At 38.7% G+C, this 20,021-nt stretch overlaps 2 protein-coding genes across 4 annotated transcripts in view; one reads left to right on the forward strand and one right to left on the reverse strand.

The window, feature by feature from the left end:
- LOC101856848 (transmembrane protein 94) overlaps positions 1-10,483 on the reverse strand; it is a gene marked incomplete in the record, with an annotated part of 40,309 nt that extends 29,826 nt beyond the window's left edge. Inside the window, 10 exon segments of the mRNA XM_035973000.1 lie at positions 283-456; positions 1,315-1,428; positions 3,094-3,180; positions 4,303-4,408; positions 4,994-5,130; positions 5,623-5,819; positions 6,290-6,441; positions 7,293-7,537; positions 8,371-8,536; positions 10,298-10,483. Coding sequence (XP_035828893.1) covers positions 283-456; positions 1,315-1,428; positions 3,094-3,180; positions 4,303-4,408; positions 4,994-5,130; positions 5,623-5,819; positions 6,290-6,441; positions 7,293-7,537; positions 8,371-8,373 — 1,215 coding nt within the window.
- Positions 10,484-10,582: 99 nt separating this feature from the next.
- The window catches only part of LOC101855984 (glutathione gamma-glutamylcysteinyltransferase 2), an 11,678-nt gene continuing 2,239 nt past the window's right edge, over positions 10,583-20,021 (forward strand). Inside the window, exons 1-7 of one of the 3 annotated variants that reach the window (XM_035973002.1) lie at positions 10,583-10,679; positions 11,646-11,823; positions 13,191-13,296; positions 13,735-13,907; positions 15,098-15,198; positions 17,075-17,193; positions 18,491-18,635. In XM_035973002.1, coding sequence (XP_035828895.1) covers positions 11,680-11,823; positions 13,191-13,296; positions 13,735-13,907; positions 15,098-15,198; positions 17,075-17,193; positions 18,491-18,635 — 788 coding nt within the window. In that variant the 5' untranslated portion in view covers positions 10,583-10,679; positions 11,646-11,679. Of the gene's footprint in view, positions 10,680-10,978; positions 11,183-11,645; positions 11,824-12,445; positions 12,463-13,190; positions 13,297-13,734; positions 13,908-15,097; positions 15,199-17,074; positions 17,194-18,490; positions 18,636-20,021 lie in introns of those variants that run through there. The other 2 variants (XM_005110788.3, XM_035973003.1) reach the window with 2 other exon arrangements.

The following is a 20,021-nucleotide window of genomic DNA, read 5'->3' on the forward strand; positions in this document are numbered from 1 at the left end:
TACACCCTTTTGTTTTAGCAGAGGTTTTACGGCGCTCGCAACTGCATAAGGTCATATGAATGCTAGAAGATTAGAGGTGTTACAAGAGAGTAACAAACATTAAAAAAGGAAACGGGGAGATACCGATGATAGATGTTTGATAGGAAAGAAGAAGCAAACCACACCAGAGCACCCGCCAACCACCCACATATACCCCCTTTGTGGATTGCGAGAAGTAACTCATTTTGTCAGCACAGCACACCTCACATACATATAAACTTTTGTTTTTGTAACAGCACTCACGGTGACGCTCCCCAAGGCGTGGAGCATGTCAAAGTCGGGGCATGAGAAGGGCTTGGTGCCGCAGAACATGCTCCAGAAGCTGTGCATCGTCTCCCTCCACGTGATGCTGATCTGAGCGTCCTCCACCGAGATGTTGCTGCAGCTGCCCAAGCTCTCCGTCGACTCGGTCACATCCTGGAACCCAAATGGCGGCCATCTTTTAATTCAATGAAAAAGCGGTGGTGTTGCTGTTAGATTGATTCTCTGTTGCATGCAGGAGACCAGAGTTCTGTTTTCGTTTTAGTAAGAGTTTTACTTACGGAACTTGGAACACAATAAGGTCATGTAGGTGCCAAAGATTAAAGGTGTTACAAGAGAGTAGCAAACACAAAAAAGAAGGCGGAGAGACAAGAACGATAGATGTTTGGCAGGAAAGAATGTGCAAACCACATCAGAGCACCCGCCAACCACCCACAGACCGGAGTTGGATACCTGAGAGGGGAGAAATTTTCATCAAGTATCTCAGTCTTTCTACTGAGATGTTGTATCCCTCTCAGCCCGGGATAGCCCTGATGGGCAGGGTTTGAAGCCATAGCTCCAAAATTATCTAAATTGTACTGATGGGGGAGTAAAAACAACTACTTTAAACATCTGCAATCACATTACTCCATTCATTTCTTTGCTCCGTTGCTCTTATAAAAAAACCCTGTCATCTCGTGGTCTTTCCCTGTCACCCATCAATTCAGGCTTTCTAAATAAATTACTCTGGGTCTTGTTCACCTTCAATTTTACCCATGAGAGAGTTTAGTTAAGTTTTAGTAGAGGTTTAACTGCGCTTGCAACTGCATAAGGCCATATGAGCGCCAGAAGATTAGAGGTGTTACAAGAGAGTAACAAACAAAAAAGAAGAAAGGGAGATATGGACGATAGATGTTTCATAGGAAAGAAGAAGCAAACCACACCAGAGCACCTGCCAACCACCCACACCCGTGAGAGAAAGAAAGCCTTGGCAATGAGAGTAAGACAATACATGAATTTTTAAAAAAGCCTCACCACAAGTGTTCGGAAGATGTCAAACGATGACAAGATGTGCGCCTGCCCAAACGTGTTCACCGCGGTCCACAGGAAGGGAAGCAACACAGGGATCACTGGGAGAATTCCGTGAACCTGGAGGGGACGACAATTAACACTCAAGTTAGTTTTAGTAAGAGTTTTACGGCACTTGCAACACAATAAAGTCATATAAGCGCCAAAGAATAGATGTGTTACAAGAGAGAAACATACACAAAGAAGGAGGAGAGATAAGGACGATAGAAGTTTGATAGGAAAGAAGGAGCAAACCACACCAGAGCACCCGTTAACCACCCACTCATTCTTGTGTCTCTTGGATCTTTAGTTTTAGTTTCAGTAGAGGTTTTACGGCGCTCGCAACAGCATAAGGTCATATGAGCGCCAGAAGATTACAGGTGTTACAAGAGAGTAACAAACATAAAAAAGAAAAAGAGGAGATAAGGACGATAGATGTTTCAGAGGAAAGAAGAAGCAAACCACACGAATTCACCCGCCAACCAACCACTCATTTAGTTTTGTGTCTCTTGGATCTTTAGAATAAAATGGAAAATTTACGAAGACGCAATTACAAATACAGAAAATAATCATTAGACACAACCAATATCTGGCAAAACTGAAAACTAATGTGGAGGCCGATAATTGTTCTCTTCAATGAAAAATACAGGAAATATGAGAAGAACACTGACAAATGGCACCACCACCACCATCACTCCTGTGACAGTAACAATCATCATCCTGTGCCTTGAACAAAAGAATGAATAAAAGACAGAACAGAGACATAATATGAAGAGCATCTGACTGGAGCCAGCAATTTGTCCACAATCATAATGTGTCAACGGTAAAAAGACTAAGTCGAAAGAGAAAAAAAAGCCAAAGAGAGGTTTTGACGACGGTGCCATCCCAATTTAGTGAAAAGTTTAAAACTAACAGGACATAAAGGGAAACGAAACAATGAAACCAACACAGAACAAGAGTTATAAGCTTCAATTTGAAAAACAAAAAAACTGTTCTAGTCTATAGTTTGAAATTCTGGACATTTCAAAAGTGAGGCAATACACACCTTTTATACTACTACAGTCAAACTTGCTCTAACAACCACCTGTCCAAGACAATCACCTGGTGCTCTAACAACCACCTGTCCAAGACAATCACCTGGTGCTCTAACAACCACCTGTCCAAGACAATCACCTGGTGCTCTAACAGCCACCTGTCCAAGACAATCACCTGTACAAACAGCAAAGTCCCACTTCCCAACTTGCGTTTTTCACAGACTATTACAATGACACTGCCCCAGATGTCCACTGTCTAAGATAACAGCTGTTCTCCTCGACAATGGTTAAGATAAGATAAGATAATACTTTATTATCGCGGAGGGAAATTTTTCTTGGCTGTACAGGACCGTAAAAACACATGAAGGTATACATAACATTTTTAATTATAGATTACTCTCATTAAAATACAACATGAAAAGAGAAGTAAAGCTGACAAAATGTACATATCACATCAGACGCATCATTCAACCACATGCAGGAATTTGATTACAAGACCTCTGGAGTTATATACTCATAGATACATACTCTAAAGAGCTATACACATTATGCTTATTCTGACAATAGCCTTATTCTAGATGGTAAAAAAAATTATTCTATATCTTTCTTTCTTTGTTTTTTGAGGTGTGCCCCTGCGTGATCTTACAAGTCTTGAAGTAAGGGAAGAAGGTATGAAGTCTTGAACAATTTTTATTGCAGTCGCAAATCTCACCTGAAGGATTATGATGATTTCAGACCAATGTCCTCCCTCTGGATCTATGTACAAATGTCTCAAAACATTCATGACAAGAAAGAGAATCTGAAACATACCAATGAAAAGTGAGTCAGAGAGATAGTGAGAGAGGGAGGGGGAAAAGACAGGAACCTAAAACATGCAGATGAAAAGTGGGTCAGGGAAAGAGAGAGAGAGAGAGAGAGAGAGAGAGAGAGAGAGAGAGAGAGAGAGAGATAAAGAGAGAGAGAGAGATAAAGAGATTACAGTGTCCTCAAACAAAATGCTCAAATCAGTCCTAGTAATGAAACCGAAGAGGTAGTCATCAATCCTTAAAAAAAGAAATCTTTAAGCAACAGGTTAGATTTCGAGCAAGGAATGCTCAACAATTTAAAATTTAAAAGATGAAAACAGAAAACATTTCTGAATCTGTACCAATATCACAGTTCCAAAGATGATTATGACTAAGATGTTGACAACTGAACTGCTGCAAAATCCAAAAAGGGAAAAATTTTTAAAATAATAAAAATCATTACTGAACTATTTTTGCATAATAATAATAAAAATGAAAAATAATAAACAACATTTATAGAGCGATCAACCTCTACTAGACAGCACAAATACAATAATAATAGTAGCACAAATACAATAATAATACTCAAACAGTACACATGTTCTGACTATTACAACAATGTAGCACTCTTAAGAAACAGGAAGGAGGTGAAAATTACTCATTTGAACACTTCAAACTCCTGAATCGATTAAAACAGCAACAAAACATGTGTAAGTAAGAGTTTTACGGCACTAGCAACACAATAAGGTCATGTAAGTGCCGAAGATTAGAGGTGTTACAAGAGAGTAACAAACATAAAAAAAGACAGGAGGAGATACAAGGACGACAGAAGTTTTGTTTTGTTTTAGTAGAGGTTTTTGGCGCTCGCAACTGCATAAGGCCATATGAGCGCCAGAAGATTAGAGGTGTTACAAGAGAGTAACAAACATAAAAAAGAAGAAGGGGAGATAAGGACGATAGATGTTTGATAGGAAAAAAGGAGCAAACCACACCAGAGCACCCACCAACTATCCACCGACAGAAGTTTGATGGGGAAGAGGGAGCAAATCACACCAGAACACCTGCCAACCACCCACCAACTACAAAACAAACAGAAATGAGGGAACAACAACAGTAGCAAAGGAACCACATCTCACCAAAGTGATGGGCAGAACTCTTCTCTCTAGCCAGACATTGCACACATTGTAGCGCTCGTTTTCCAGAAAACTCGCCGGCTTCAGCACCGGTTCTTGCAACATGAGCCTGAAACAGAGGTCTTCTTCACTATCTCTGCACCTCAAATATATTGTTCCCGACTCTAAATTTGATTTGTCCATTCATAAATCTTGGCCCTAAAAAGTGTGGCTTCATCTTAGAAATATCGTGACTGAAAAATGATTGTTTTAAGATGTGAAAGTAAAAGGAATATCTTCTCTCACACATTTTCCTAAATCATTTTTCTTCTGAAAACAGTTACACAACATACTGGACTATTGTTCCCTTGTCTTTATTTTGTTCATGTACAAAACTAAAAATGCAAGTAGATGCTGCCATCTGTCTCGAGTAGAATTAAGTTATAAAAAGTACAAATAAAAATCAGGCGTCTTTGCTTCAAAACAAGAAGTAGAGATGCATTCAAACTGACAATTCTGAACACGCGACCAACATTAAGTTGTAACTTATTTTACTTTTCCTCTTTTGGCCTCTTATACCGTACAGTGTCGAGGGGAGATGCAATTGTCCAATACGGGTCATGTGCGTTGCTCTTTGGATCGCCAAATTGTGCCCTTGAAGCACTTTACCAATAAAGCTAATTTTTATCTTTCTGGTTATAAAATAAATGTTTACCTTAAATTTTTTACAATAGGAGTTTCTTTGAGAATGAACTTTTTCGCAGACAATGGAATGCGAGGCTGAGGTCCTTCGCCGGGCACACAGGTGTGATGGGGCATGAAGATCTCTCCTGACTGCAAGCTTGTGTTGCCCTGAATGGTAAAGAAAGAGAAAGAATGAAACAAAAAATTAAAAAACCATGGACGGTGAATATTGAGTACCATTACTACTATCATTTGTATGTGGCATGGGTGGCCTTGCGGTTAGGCTACCAGACTTGTAATCAAGAGATTGTGGGTTCGGGGGTCGAGCCGCGGTCCTGACGTTGTTTCCTTGGGAAAGAAGCTTTACACGAATTTTCAACACTTCACTCAGGTGGGAATGGGTACCCAACCATAAATAGTGAAAGATCTAGTCAGTATGTTAGTGTTTTCGCACCTATAAATGACCATTTGCACTGTATGATTCCCAGGAAGTTGAGGTTGTTTCAAAATGCTTTCAGGTATGCTGGGGTAATAGTGTAGGTTGTGAAGCGCATAGAGCTTGCTGCTGAGCGAGGATTTGCGCTATACAAATGATTTCTATTATTATTTTTATTATAAATTAACAATGAACAAGAAAAACCACCAAGCAAAGCCACGTACATCTAACGAGTCACACAACCCAGGAGCGGCGTGACCAGGCCTCAGCACGATGAGGTCACCGCTGACCAGCACAGCCTGGGGGAGGTTGAGCATCGTGCCACTGCGGACACACCACTGCAGGGAGATACATGGGGACAGTGGGGTGTGGAGGTCCGGGTGACTGCTGGCCGCACTCCACACCTCCGACCGGATGCTCTCTGAAAAATAGAGAAATGAAACGTTCTTTCAAAAGAAAATAAAAATAAATGAAAAAACATGCACTTTCAACAGAAAATAAGGAGGAAAAAAACCCATGCACTTTCATCAGATAATAAAGAGAAAAAAACCTGACACATTCTTTCAACAGAAAATAAAGAAGGGAAACGAAAACAAGCTCTTTAAGAGGAAAAAACAAAACTATTCAAGTATCATATTGCATATCACTTTTACTTGTTTCATTTCACTTTACTTTGATCAACTTCTGACTTAATGGGAAGTTGGTGGGTGCTCTGGTGTGGTTCGCTTCTTCTTTCCTATCAAACATCAATCATCCTCATCTCTCCTCCTTTCTTGCTCTGTATGTTACTCTCTAGAAGTAACACCTCATATCTTCAACACCTACATGATCTATTTTTTGTTGCCAGTGCCGTAAAAACCTTACTAAACATTTCTCAAATCTCTGACTTACGTTGCATTTTATCAATCACTCTTCGCTTGGTGTCGATATGCTTGGCCGTCTGTCGCTTCACCCTCAGGGCAATGAGCAGCGTGTTGAACACCACAGAGGCCAGCAGCACGAGAGCCTCCGTGATGAGCCAGCCTTTTGACCCGGACGAGAATCTGGAGAGAAAGGAATTTGCACGTAGTTGTAGTTTCAGTAAGAGTCTGCTACAAATTGGTCATATAAGAGCCGAAGATAAGAGGCGTTACTGGAGAATAACAAAGAAAAGAAGGAGGAGAGATAACGATATTTGTTTGATAGGAAAGAAGGAACATACGCCAACTTCTTGAAAATTGCACATAGGAAAGAAACAGATTTGAATTCAAGGAAAGCTGTTTGTTTCCAATTTACAACAAACAGGGGTCGCATTGTAACAAAAAAAAAAAAAAAGAACACAAAAAAGAACCCATCACAGTTACACATTATCTCAAAGCCATTATACTTTTATCTCAAAGCCATTATACTTTCGTTTAACTTAAAGAACAGAATGAAATGAATCACACCCCCCTCCCCATCCGCCCCCTCCTTTCGACCACTTGCATGATATTATTGGTAAGCACAATCACCAGTACAAATGACCTCTTTTCATCCAATCCCCCTCCATTCTTAAAAATACTATTGTAATAATACTGTCCAAGATGTCCATCTGTCTGAAACAACAAATTGTGAGGCATTCTGACAAAATAGTTGCTTCTCAATGTTAACGAATAGAGATGTCAGCCGAAAACAAGACACATCAAATTTGTAGATTTTAAACTGATGCTATTTTCTTTAAGTTAAATATATCATTTACTATTTCAAATAATAAATTGTACAAAATAAACCTTTATATACATTTGACGCATATTTCTCTGTCCATGGGGCTAAAAGCCAAGAATTCACTTATTTTGTCAGCACGTCTCACATTTTTCTCCTTGACAATGGGTTGCCATCTTGGACAGGTTTCGACTATACAAACAGTTAGAGTTACCTTTCTGAGTCCTCCATCGACGCAGCAATCAACAAAGTTACCGCGACAACCACAACGCACAAGTAGGAGACTACGGTGTAGTATGAGGACGTGTGCGTCACCTGAGCCAGGAACCTCCTCCATCGCGTCTTGGCCAGATGCTGTTCATGGCTCGCGACCAGCGTCTCTATCTCCTCACAGAGACTGACCACTGCCTCTTCAGACCCCAGGCCCTGGCGGTTCTCCGCCTGTTCCTTCGATGACTCCTGAAACATCCAGTATAGATTGTGAAGTGAGAAAAGATTGCTGTTGATCGGGGATTTGCGCTATACAAATGCCATCTATTATCATTATTATTATGAAACATCAGACCGCTGAAAGTTATTCAGTGTGACAAATAAAGATTTTGAAACTTTGATCCGCAAAACATCACTAAAAAATAGCCTGTGGTTTCGGTGGGGGGAATTATATTCAAGGTTTGTGGCCATAACTTGAGTGGTATGTCTCCTGCTCTCAAGCATTCTCCAACACAATATGGTGAAATCATATCATGATACTGTCCAAGAGGAGAAAAGCCCCAAAAAGTCGTACCTGGTCAAAGATTTAGTTGTTCTATTTAACCCACATTTTTAACCTTTGATGAAGTACAACAGTTGCAAAAGTAACTAATAAAAAGAAATTTTTAGACTTAAAATATCACAAAATCCCTTCAATATGTATGTTATTATTAAAGCTACTCAAGATAATTGAAAAACTAAAAAATCAGTGTGCTCAGCATTGAACTTTCTACAGGAATGTGCTCTTATTTCAATGTCCAAAATATCTGACAACTGGGATCTTTCTCCAGGGACACATACATTTTAGCATGTCATCAAATCAGAATTATGTGTCACCGCACTTTAAATTTTCATAGAATGGCCCAGTTTAACCGATGCAAATACATATAATATATATCTATATATTGACATTTCAAATTAAGATTGTCATACATCACATTTTCAAATGACGTACAGAGGAGTCTTACAAACATAAACCAGTTGATATCCTGTTAAAAATCAATTCACTTTTATAAAATTTTCCTCTCTAGCCATTTTCTTACCATGTGAGTGAGCGGTCTGGCGAGTCACTCACTGCTTGAGACATTCATCACACACACCACAGAGTTTGCTCGCCCCGTACGACACAAGAGTCTTCCATTGACACAGACACTGATGTGTACATCACTTTTGGATAAAGTCCCGATAAAGTAAACACCTCTCTGTCAACTGTGGCACACGAAAGGAAAAAAATTCTTATTTAAAAAATGCCGACAATGACAAACAGAAAACTAGAAACACAAACAGTCATTCTGTTCGTACAGACTGATGCCTGAGAACAAAAAATGAATGAAAGCGTTTTGGAATATATATATGTATATATATATATATATATATGTATATATATATATATACATATATATATATATATATATATATATATATATATATATATATATAAAAATGGTATTATTCAAAGTCAAAAGCACAAACAGTAAACAGGGTGTATAGTATAAAATTTCTAAATCTTGTCTCATAAGGAGAACTTCTACCAGGGATGCCAAAAGATTTTTGAAAAAAAAAATGAAAATGAGCGGAGCACATCACATCTCACTTAAAACGAACCTAGAAAAGTTTTTAAATGAGCAAGCAAAAACATCTCTCCTACCTCTCCCCTTTCCTTCGCAAGTGTATGGGGCCTTTGCTGTGTATAATCAATTTCAATAATATCATTTCTGTCTTGAGAAGAAGGACCTTATGTCAGTGGCCTTTTTCTTCAGGGATGCTAAATGATTTTTGGAAAAAAAACAACTGAAAAAGCCGGAAAAACCTGAGATTTGGCATCCCTGTTCTACCTCTTGAACTCACTGTGCATGACAATACGTATCCATGGACAAATGCATTCTGGGCATCTACATGATATTAAAAGAACAACAACAGGGTATATACGATACAGTCAAAATTTTCAAAAATGACCACCCACACTGTCGAGGAGATAAATGGTTGTCTTCAGCAGGTAGAAGACATTTTGGACAGACAGTGTCATTGAAGACTATAGAATTTCTTTTTCCCAGATATATTTTATTCAAAGTGACTACGTTCACGGCATCCTGAATGTAGTTTGCGAGCATAAAAGAATGATCTTGCTCACTTCACCCTTTTTCGCTTTTGCTTACAACTTTCTTTCCACCCCCTTCCACCCCATCTTTCTACTTACTTATTATAAATTATAAAAATATAAACGGTTACCTTAATTTTTTTGTAATAGAAGTTTCTTTGAGAATGAACTTTTTCACAAACAAAGGAAAGCGAGGCTGAAGTCCTTCTCTGGGCACACGTAGTCACTGCGTAGGCCCATGCAGCAGAGTCAAAACTGACACTGTTGGACAAATCATTATTTTAGAGTGATCACAATTGTCAGTAGTGACTCAAAAGTCATAAGGCCCGCAAGAAATTGTAAAAAGGCATTGATGGCCTTCACCTCACCCTGCACAGTAGCAGTAGTTGGTTTCAATCTTACTTTCTCTCAAACTCAATATAAATCTTTAAGGGGTGCTCATTGAGGAAGGGATCAGGTCGGGTCGGGTGCGATCGCCCCACTCGTCATCTGAAAACAAGTTTGTTTTAGAGACGACCAGTCGGGTGTGATCGGCTCGGGCCATGATAGCCGCTTTGCGCCCTCAATCTGGCTAGCAAACATCCCGACCCGCCCCAATCACCCCCCAATCAATAATTTCAATGACAATTTTGGCATCCCTGTAAGTCTACCACCCAGGCAAAGCTGTATATCATAATCACATGCATACACGACTAATATATAAAATCTATAAAACAGCTTAGCCTTTAGTCTTTTTAGACAAGTTCTGTGAGGAGTAGGGCCTACAGTTCAGTAGGCCAACTTAAGAAGCAGAAAGTGTTTGTAGCTCTTAGAACTCTTTATTTACTTTTGAGACTGAGACTGAGAGTCGAGAGGGTCGAACTCACACTCACAATTCATCAGCAGCTCAGACATCCAGATTTAGAATCTACGTCTCTTCATTCAGCATAAGTCAGATCAGATTTTGACCTAGGACAGTGGTGCGACTAGAGATGTAGCCAAAGAGCATTATTAATTTCTTTACTGGCTTGGCCTAGAGGCTAGCTAGCTGGCCTCTGTACTGTCCTGTCCTACTGTCTGAGTCTGACGGAGTGACGGAAAGGAAAGGAAGTTGATGACCGCGATACTATGACTGCAACTACTGCCATACAACAAATGCCACAACAAACCATAGACGTCTACTCCTAAAGTGTATACTGTCATGGCTGTCACACTTGATTTGGATCTCTGCAAAATATGCATAACATGGGCCGTAAGGATACCTCGACATGAAAGGTAAAACACTATTTTTTCTATAGTCGAAAGGGGATGGCCACTTCTCCGTTGTTTTTTCTTTATTTGGCGCCAATCGAGTCGAATGGTGCATTCCTCTCGGAACAGGAAATAATATGCGCGAGTGTGCAGTGCAGCTATCTAGCCTCACTTAACCTCTTTGCAACCAATGTCCAACATCGGTTTCAGAAAGAGGGGCGGTAATCAAACAGTCTTTAACCTGGCCAGGGGAGATGATTGTTAACCTTGACATTTAATTTTACTCTGTCCGAACAAAGGAAAACGTACCCGAATGCCTGAACAACATTAAAAATCTTAAATTTTAATCTAGATCTAGATATCTAGATCTAGATCTAGATATCTAGATCTCTATATATCTAGATCTGAAAAGTGTGGTTTTCTCTGTTAATAGATCTAGACTAGATCTATAGATTTAGGTGTGTAAGATTACTGAAGCAGGGGAAAGAACATGGAGCAAGACGTCTAGAATCTTCTTTGTAGACAAGGTAGACAGAATCAATGTTTACTCTTTTCAAGTATAAAATAATTTATAATTTAAAATATTTTTATACAATAATAGCGAGAGGCTGTTTTTAGGCCAGCGTCTTTCTTTGAAAGAGGAATGCTTTTTTTTTTACTGTTCAATCATCCCTGAAGAGTACTGTGCACAGTAAGATTCTAGATTAGATCTTAGTCTTTTAGTAGACACTTGCAGTACTCCGGGCTGATGGTATTCTGGTAACTGGTAGGCCAAACTAGATCTAGATCTAGAACACCTGGACTAAATCGACTGTCAAAGTCAAGGTTTGTAGAGATAAGACATGTTATAAGATTGCTTCCCAAGCCTAAACTGTTGTAAGTAAGTAGGCCTTCATAGCAATGCTACAGACCGTGTGCAATTGTGCCGGTTAAATTTATCAGTCATCTGTGAACTGTAAAATTTAACAGTTTGACTCTTTTCCCTCCTAGAGCGTGTCGCAAATGACACTGACTGTGTACAAAGATGCAACCCAAGGCTATTGAAAAGAAAACCATGCAGTTTTATAGACGTCAGCTGCCTATAAAATGCATCGACTTTGCCTCAAAGGAAGGTAAAGTTATCTTTACGGAGGCTCTGTCTGGGGGCTTCATGAATTCTTTTTTCAAGGTGAGAATTATTTTACAGTTTTGATTCCGTTTGTTTTGGTTGCAACAACTGGGATTAAATTGATTGTAGCCTAGATTTTATTTTTATAATATATATAGAGCGTTTTTACATCAACGAATATATACAGACCCAGTAACCGGGTGATTTCGGAAAGTTTCAGCACCCAGACCCGGTATAGTGTGTGTGTGTGTGTGTGTGAGAGAGAGAGAGAGGAGGGGGTAGAGAACAGGGGGAAGTCCTAGCAAATATCACATTTCACATGCCCCAGTTGACAGGAGGGAACGAGAGAAAGATAGAGTGGGGAAGTAGGTGGGGAGAAAGAAAGAGACAAACAAAGAGAAAGAGAAGACGAGCGATACATAGAGAGAGAGGGGCAGGCAAAAAAGAGGGGACAGAGACCGAGAAATAAAGAGGGTGACTGCTCGATTGAAATTATGACATTGTTCTCTTTTCTTCAAATTGTCTAATTGATTCTTCCAACTCCAAAACGGAGGAAAAACGATGGTTCATCGAAAAGACATTCGCAGTCTTCATTTAGATCTAGATCTAGGCCTCGAAACTAGATCTATGATTTATGTCTGTCTGTCTACTAACTGTCTAGATCTAAACCTAGACCATAGATCAAGAAGAACCTAGGAGGTAGGTCTACCCTGAGCCAAGAGGGCGCTGAAACTTTCTGAAATCACAAAAAATTTCCCCTACCGGGTCTGTATACTTCGTGACTTTGTTCTCGGTTACCGGGTCTGTGTATAGTGTATACACTCCCTTACATCAATGTTAATTTATAGATCAGTTCAGTATATATTATGACCAAGACATGTTTTTTATTTTAAAAAGATTTATAAGTCTAGATGATCTCTTTGACGCAACGTGGTGGAATCAGGCGCTGATTAATTTGTGGGCATTTGTCCAGGTTATTGTGGTATCATCTTAAAACCTGTTCATTTGCCTTGCCTTTGGTGAAAAAAATATCCATCTATGTTTAATTATAGCAGTCGAATTATTTGTGATTGAAGGAGGTCAGGGTTGCCTGGTTTCAGAGTTGAAATTTAGCGAGAAAATGGCCGCCAAAGTTTGGTCAATTTTTCCATAGCTTGAGAGTTCTTGGAAACTGAAAATTGATATTTTTTTGTGCCTTTAATCAATGTTTTTCTTGAAATCCACTCAGAAATTTGTATGTGTTTTTTAATGGGTTAAAGGTGTTGAGCCAAAAAACGAAGAGAAAAAAGTTGCCCACGGTCAGAAAAATGTCAATTTCACTTTCAAAATGGAATCATTTCATATTAATTACTTTTCTCATTAATTTCAATTTTTTCATTGACATACTGAAACCATTGCTTTCTCATTGCTCATTTTTTCATCATTAGCTCTGTGCCCAGTTCCGCACGCAGGATGAACCAGCTTACTGCGGCCTCACATCCCTAGTCATGGCTCTAAATGCACTGGAGATTGATCCAGGAAAGATTTGGAAAGGTAGTTCGATCAGTGCTTCCTGTAATAAGTATTACTGTAATGCATTTTATTCAGTTCTTTCGATACGCATTAGGGTAAGGATTTCTTTAAAATAGTAATATATTAAATTAAAACTCTTCTGTGATTTTACAACAACTGCTTTTTCCCCTTTCAGTTGAGGATGTGATGAATGCATTGAGTCTAGGAAGGAAGATTAAGGGACATTGCTGGTGCTTGTTTAGGGGCTAAAGCCTCGTCTCGATTTTTTTTTTTCTGAATTATTCGAGACTTGTTCCTTACTTAGTTTCAGTTCAATCTGATTCAAATGACAAAAGAAATTATAAGATAAAAATCTTGATTGTTCAGATGCTGGCTCTTTGGTGTGATGTTTCACCACGCACACACGCAATCACAGACACACACAACTATACCAATACTGATATTAAATGTGTTTCATAGGATCATGGAGATGGTACCACGAAGATATGCTCGATTGCTGCACCCCTCTTGACGTGGCCCGGGTCAAAGGAATAAACATGGAACAATTTGTCTGCCTTGCCAGATGTAACGGTCTCAATGCGAGAGCTCGGATAGCTTCAGCTATCTTGTCCTTGGATGAACTTCGCCAGGATGTAAGTGCCCTGACTACTTACCAATGTATATATATACTTCTAGGCTCACCATTGCCAGATTGCTCAAATTTGTGTGTAAATAAAAGGGGCTCATGATATGAGTGATGGATTTTAAACATATTTATTTATTTATCTCTATGGCAGTCTCTCAGAGATGAAGTGAACTGCAGTTTGTGTGCGACATCGGACTGACTGTCTAGCTGCTGTCATCGAGAACGAGGAAGAAGAAGAAGAAGAAAACATTGATGATTTTTTCAGTCGTGAAAAATGTGTCTGTTTTTATAAAATGTTTTCATGCACATTAAAATTTGTTTAATCATTTGTTTGGTCATTTATAGATCCGTGGTACTGTGCGCAGGGAGCAGCGTGGAAAGACTTATGTTTAAACTTCTCTAGTTCTTTTGAGGGTTAAAGAGCTGAACACGTTACTGTTAACTGGCTTCACCTGGCTCTCACTCAAGGGGAAGACTCATATAGATCTATATCTAGACTTCTTTTGTTTGTTTTTTCCATTGAGTTAGCTATTTCTGACCACTGAGTATGTAACTGATTTGTGCCATTTATTGTCGTTCATTTTACTGAACTTTTTGTGATACAAGAACGGCCATCCTCGTTGTAGGAGCCGACTTTTGCAACATGTCAGGATTTTTTCTCTAATCGTCACATGTCTTAAAATAACAACAGAAAAATAAACATTTGTGTCTCGATGCGGTGGAATCAGGCGCTCGTCAATTTTTAGGCATATATGAAGTTATTGGTTCTTTTGATTTAAAAAAAAAATGCTTGTGTATCTTGAACAGAAATCGAGATATATTTGCAATCGAAGGAGGTGGGGTCACCTGATGTCAGAGATAAAAACTAACGAGAAAATGGCCACCAAAGTTTGGTGACTTCCAAAGCCGTAGCGGTCTTAGAAAATTACAAATTTACATTTTGTGTGCCTTTGATAAAGGTTTTTCAGTAAAATTCCACTCAAGAATGTGTTTTAAAGGAGCATAAAAGGTATAGATACCAAAGCAAAAATGTGAATAAAATTTGCCCAACAGGTGGCAAAATGCCGGTTTCTTCGATTTTATGACTTTGACGAGCGCCTGATTTCATCAAGACGCCTCACATTTTAACTTGATCAAAATCAAATACCAAAGCATAAGCACGAAGAAAATGATTTGTGATAATTTCACCATTGACAGGTGCTCTCTGCCTGTTCTCAAGATGACCTGGTCTTCATCTCTAGTTACTCGAGAAAGTTGCTGGAACAGACGGGAGACGGACATTTCTCGCCTGTGGCAGGGTATTGAGTTATTGTTATATCTTTATCTGTCAGATAATTAATAATGTGAATGGAGGAGTAACCCATTAGGATAACTGCCACATTATGTGGCAGATGTGGTGATTTTCTGGATAAATCAGAAAATCTAGATTTTTGAAAATGTTAGGATTTTACCTGACTTATTTATGTTCTAATCTCTAAATGCTTGTCATAATGCACGTTATATGAAAATAGTTTTGATACAAGATGTGCTAAACAATATGATATATATAATATTTGAGTCCCCGCACACACTTTTCCGCGGGGTCCAAAAAGTTCTGGATTTGTTTTCTGTTGCCAGTTTGTCACCTTTGTTGATGTAGACGTCCTTTTTCTTTTACAGTTGTGACTTTTTTTCTTTTACAGTTGTGACTTTTTTTTTTTTACAGTTGTGACTTTTTTTTTTTACAGTTGTGACTTTTTTTTTTACAGTTGTGACTTTTTTTTTTACAGTTGTGACTTTTTTTTTTACAGTTGTGACGAATTTGGCGTAAGTCTGTTAACCACTTCATCATAGTGGACACAAATGCTTATAGTGTTGAAAAACACGAAAAAGGGCTTCCCTTTTCCACCTTTCTATCATGTGAATGAAGTTGTACAACTGACAGATTCCTTGTAACAGGTATCTGTGGTTAAGTGGTTAAGTGTTTTGCTGTCGCACGCAGAAGACGCGAGTTCAGGCCCTGTGTGGGGAGAAGTTTTATCAAGTATCCCGTCTTTCTGCTAAGATGTTCTATTCCTCACAACGCGGGTTGGAGCTGACAGGTAGGCTCAAAGGAGATCACCTTCTAGATGATTTAAATTATGGCAATGTGGGCATTGAAGAAATCGACAATTTCAATTACAGTTCAGACCTCGTTATGTCTGCACCAAGTCTTCTCCGGAGATTTTCCCTTATCCTTGGAGTTTCTGGTACATAACCCCCGTAATATTTAAAAGGAATAATGTGTTCTTTTATTTGTGAGGCAGCGTGGTGTGGTGAAATCAAGCGCTCGTCAAAACATTGAAATCAAAGAAAACAGCATTTTTCTGGATGTTGGGCAACTTTTTTCAATTTTTCTATTTTTGGATCAACACCTTTTCTTTATATACCCGTTTAAAAGCGCATTGCTGAGAAGATGTTGCAGAAAAACTTAAATTAAAGGCACGAAAAATGTAAATTAAAATTTCCAGTTTCCAAGGACTCTCAAGTTTTGCAGGTCACCAACCTTTGGTGGCCATTTTCTCTCAAGTTTTTACGTCTTACACCAGGCGACCCCACCACCTGCGAGCACAAATATCTCCACTTCTATTCAAGATACATGTGGGTTTTTTTTTCACAAAATGCAAAACAAATGAACAAACTTTTAAGATGATATGAATAACTCTGTATGCCCAAAATTTGACGAGTGCCTGGTTCCACCATGTTGTGACACATTTAGAAAGTTGTCAGATATGTGTTGGCACCAACTGAACTGAATCTCAAATGTTTTTGATTTATTGCTAACTTTTCTTAATAGCACTGTGTATGTTTAATTTATCTTATATATGTACTTGATCTCTTTGTCAGTAGTTGTGAAGGGAAACTTGTGTGTATGCCTGTGTGTGTGCTTACCGTTTCATGTATATTTGTAAGAGAAGGGCATTGATGAAGTTTTGTCCTTTCAGCCCAGGATAAAACAAGATAGACAGACAGGAATAACTGAGGGAAAGGGAAAAAAAATAAAACTTATTATGAACCACCCTTTTTTCCCTTTTAGAAATGTTAGAGATACGAGTATTATATCAAGACTTCTACAAACTGCAGATGAATTACCAGGTACTGAAATTATTTTAATTGATAATATCTTCTCTCATCTTTCACTTTTGTCTTTCTCAGGTATCACAAAGATAGAGACCTGGTTCTCATTTTGGACACAGCTCGGTTTAAATATCCACCTCACTGGATACCTCTTCAAACTCTGTGGGATGCCATGAACACGGTCGATAAAGACACAGGTAACTGCCATTTAAGCGTGGAAAGTCTCGAGCCTACAGAGTGTTCAGTGCACTTCCAGATGTATAATCTATTCTCAATCAAATCTCTAGGTCTTAAAGGTCAACTGGTGTGTATGTCAATTTTTGGTTTTGTCGTTTTTATTTCTAATGAGATAGGTTTTTCTTGTTGATTATTGGTATTATTTCTGCCTTGTTATAGACATGCAAGTTTAGTCAAAACTGCCCAAATTAACCACATATATATATGAAAATGGTCATCCCAGAGACGTGGTTATCTTAGGTAGTGTCATTTTATATGATAAAGAAAAAATGCAAGAAGGAATTAGGAAGTGGTTATTTGAACGGGTAGTTGTTATGAGCAGTTGGCTGTTAGATCAGATTCGACTGTTATTTGCTCAGACTGTGCCATCCCTCAACCTTTGAAATTTATGAATGGATTTGTTTCTAGTAGAGTTTGAAGTTCAGTCCAAAGCTACTTTGATGAAAGTTTTTGTGTTTATACAGTTGATGTTATTGACATGGTGGTTGGAAGGTGCTCTGGTGTGGTTTATTCCTTCTATCATATATATAGTCCTTATCTCTTCTCCTTCTTTTCTCTGTGGTTTTGAACCCGGCCCGTACATTGTTGACAGGCTGTTCAAATGTGCTGAACTCAAAATGTTGAATTTTTAAAAATTGCAGTTTCTAAGTCTGTCATATTAGTTGCATATTTTGCAGAAATGGTTTTTGGAAATTGAAAATAAAAATGGACGGATACATAATTTGAGAGTAAATTCTAATTGAATGAAACAGATTTTTCATTCTCCTGAAAAATTTTGCTTTTTGGGCTTAGAGAACAATTGAACACATGTTCTGTGTTGGGTTGTTTTTTTTGTGTGACACTTAGTTTAGGCTTTACTATGCTATGCTAGTGAATTTTGTATCATGTGTTAATGTGTGTTGGTCTGCCCTTGAGAGTTATGTAAGTGTGTGTGGGTGTGTGTAAGTGTGTGGGTGTGTGTGTGTGTGTGGGTGTGTGTGTGTGTGTGTGTATGTTGTTAAATGGCCTCAGAATGTGCATTTTCTGTCTGTTGATTTGTCCGTCAGGTTGAGTGATAATTCTGCATTGCACAGCACTTACAGCCTTCTAGGGATTAGGGGCTATATAAATTCCCATTATTGTTATTATTATTATTATCATTATTATTATTATTACTGGCGTTCATATGACCTCATGCTGTTGCGAGCGCCGTAAAAGCTCTACTAAAAAAACTATTATTATTATCATTATTATTGTTCTTACTATTGTCATCCCCAGGCAAAGTGAGGGGTTATGTTCTTCTCTCCCGCGCCGACTCTCACCCCAGCTCCTTGCTGTTCCGTCCATCGTGTGACTTTGCGGTGGACTCGGTCCAAGGCAACGTTTTCCTCCGCTTGAAGGGGTTTTCCCAGGAGTGGTTCTCGTAAGTCAGCACTTTCACCTATTGATGTGTTATAGTCTTTGAACTGTCTGTTCTTGTAATAAGTATGTTGGTGGCTATTTCCCCTTTTTTTAACCCCCGGGGCGGTGCCACTGACTGAAGTGTCTTTAGGCCATTTCCAAATTTTCTCGTACTAATGCACAGTAGAATTGTAAATGGGCTTATCCAACAATTCCGTGCTCATATCTGCCTGAACTGCAACAGGGAACTGCTGTTTATCTTTCCTAATCCTTACTATCGTCATTTTCCTCTACTTTTTTGTATGTTTGTCACACTCTTGAGACCCTCTATTAACGGAGTGCCTTGATAGTCGAAGCAGACTTTGTGCTGTTGAGGCTAGAGAGGTGAGCAGAGTAAGTCTGATTCCCTGTAAGGACTTCTCTGTTGACATCCACCCCTTGGCACTCATATGAACTTATGCAGTTGCTAGCGCCGTAAAACCTCTACTAATACAAACAAGCCCTTTTTTTAAAAAAGATCTTTGCATCTTTTACTAGATCTTTCGAAAGTTGTACGGATATCTAGCTTCAATAAAAATTTCCTATTCCTCAAACACAGGTACAAAAACTGATGAAGTGATATCTATATTTTTGCTTTTTTTATGCACTTTTTTGGGGTAAAAATTGATTCCTCTCAAAACTGAAAATACTCCAGTCAGTCAGTTATGAAAACATATAAGAGTACCTTTGAAATGGGAATGTGACGGCCTGGAGGCGAGCGGCCTTACAAAGTAGGAAAGATGTCAAAATCCGTTGCAGTGCAGGTTGAAGAACCACCAGCTGTCACCTACCCCTTAGATCTAGCAGGGGGAACGCAAGGAAGAAGAAGACGACTCCAGTATTCTATCTTACTATCTGTTTTCCTGTTCCAAAAATTAAGCATTAATTGTTTTCAAATCCCTTTAGCTGCGAGCATTTCGCTCTTGGCAGCGCAATGCCTCCCTCAAGTAACCACATGTCCTTGTCATCTGGTCAACGCCAAAGTTGATCAGGCAAGCATTAATTGAAGAAAGATGTATAAGGCTTGATTGTATGCAAGTACTCGCTGTAAAATCCATTTTAGAGGGTCGAAGCTATCTACATGTTCGTTTCTTTTTTTTTAATGACATCCTATAAAGAATGCTCATGTTCGTATGTATTTTTAGCAAGTTTATAAAGTTGAGGAATCTTTGCGTAGAAAAGAGGGAGCACTATTCTTGAGCAGTGGCAGTTTAATGTTTAATAAATCTATTCACTGACTTGGTGAGAACGATGGTCTTTCATTATTTTTTCAAAATTTGAGTTCTACATGTTTGCAAAATGTGGAAGAAAAATGTATTTGTCATTCATGTACCTCTACTTGTATGTGTATATATATATATATATATAT

The sequence above is a fragment of the Aplysia californica genome, unplaced genomic scaffold (genome assembly GCF_000002075.1).
Source record: "Aplysia californica isolate F4 #8 unplaced genomic scaffold, AplCal3.0 scaffold00945, whole genome shotgun sequence".
Taxonomy (NCBI): Eukaryota; Metazoa; Mollusca; class Gastropoda; order Aplysiida; family Aplysiidae; genus Aplysia; species Aplysia californica.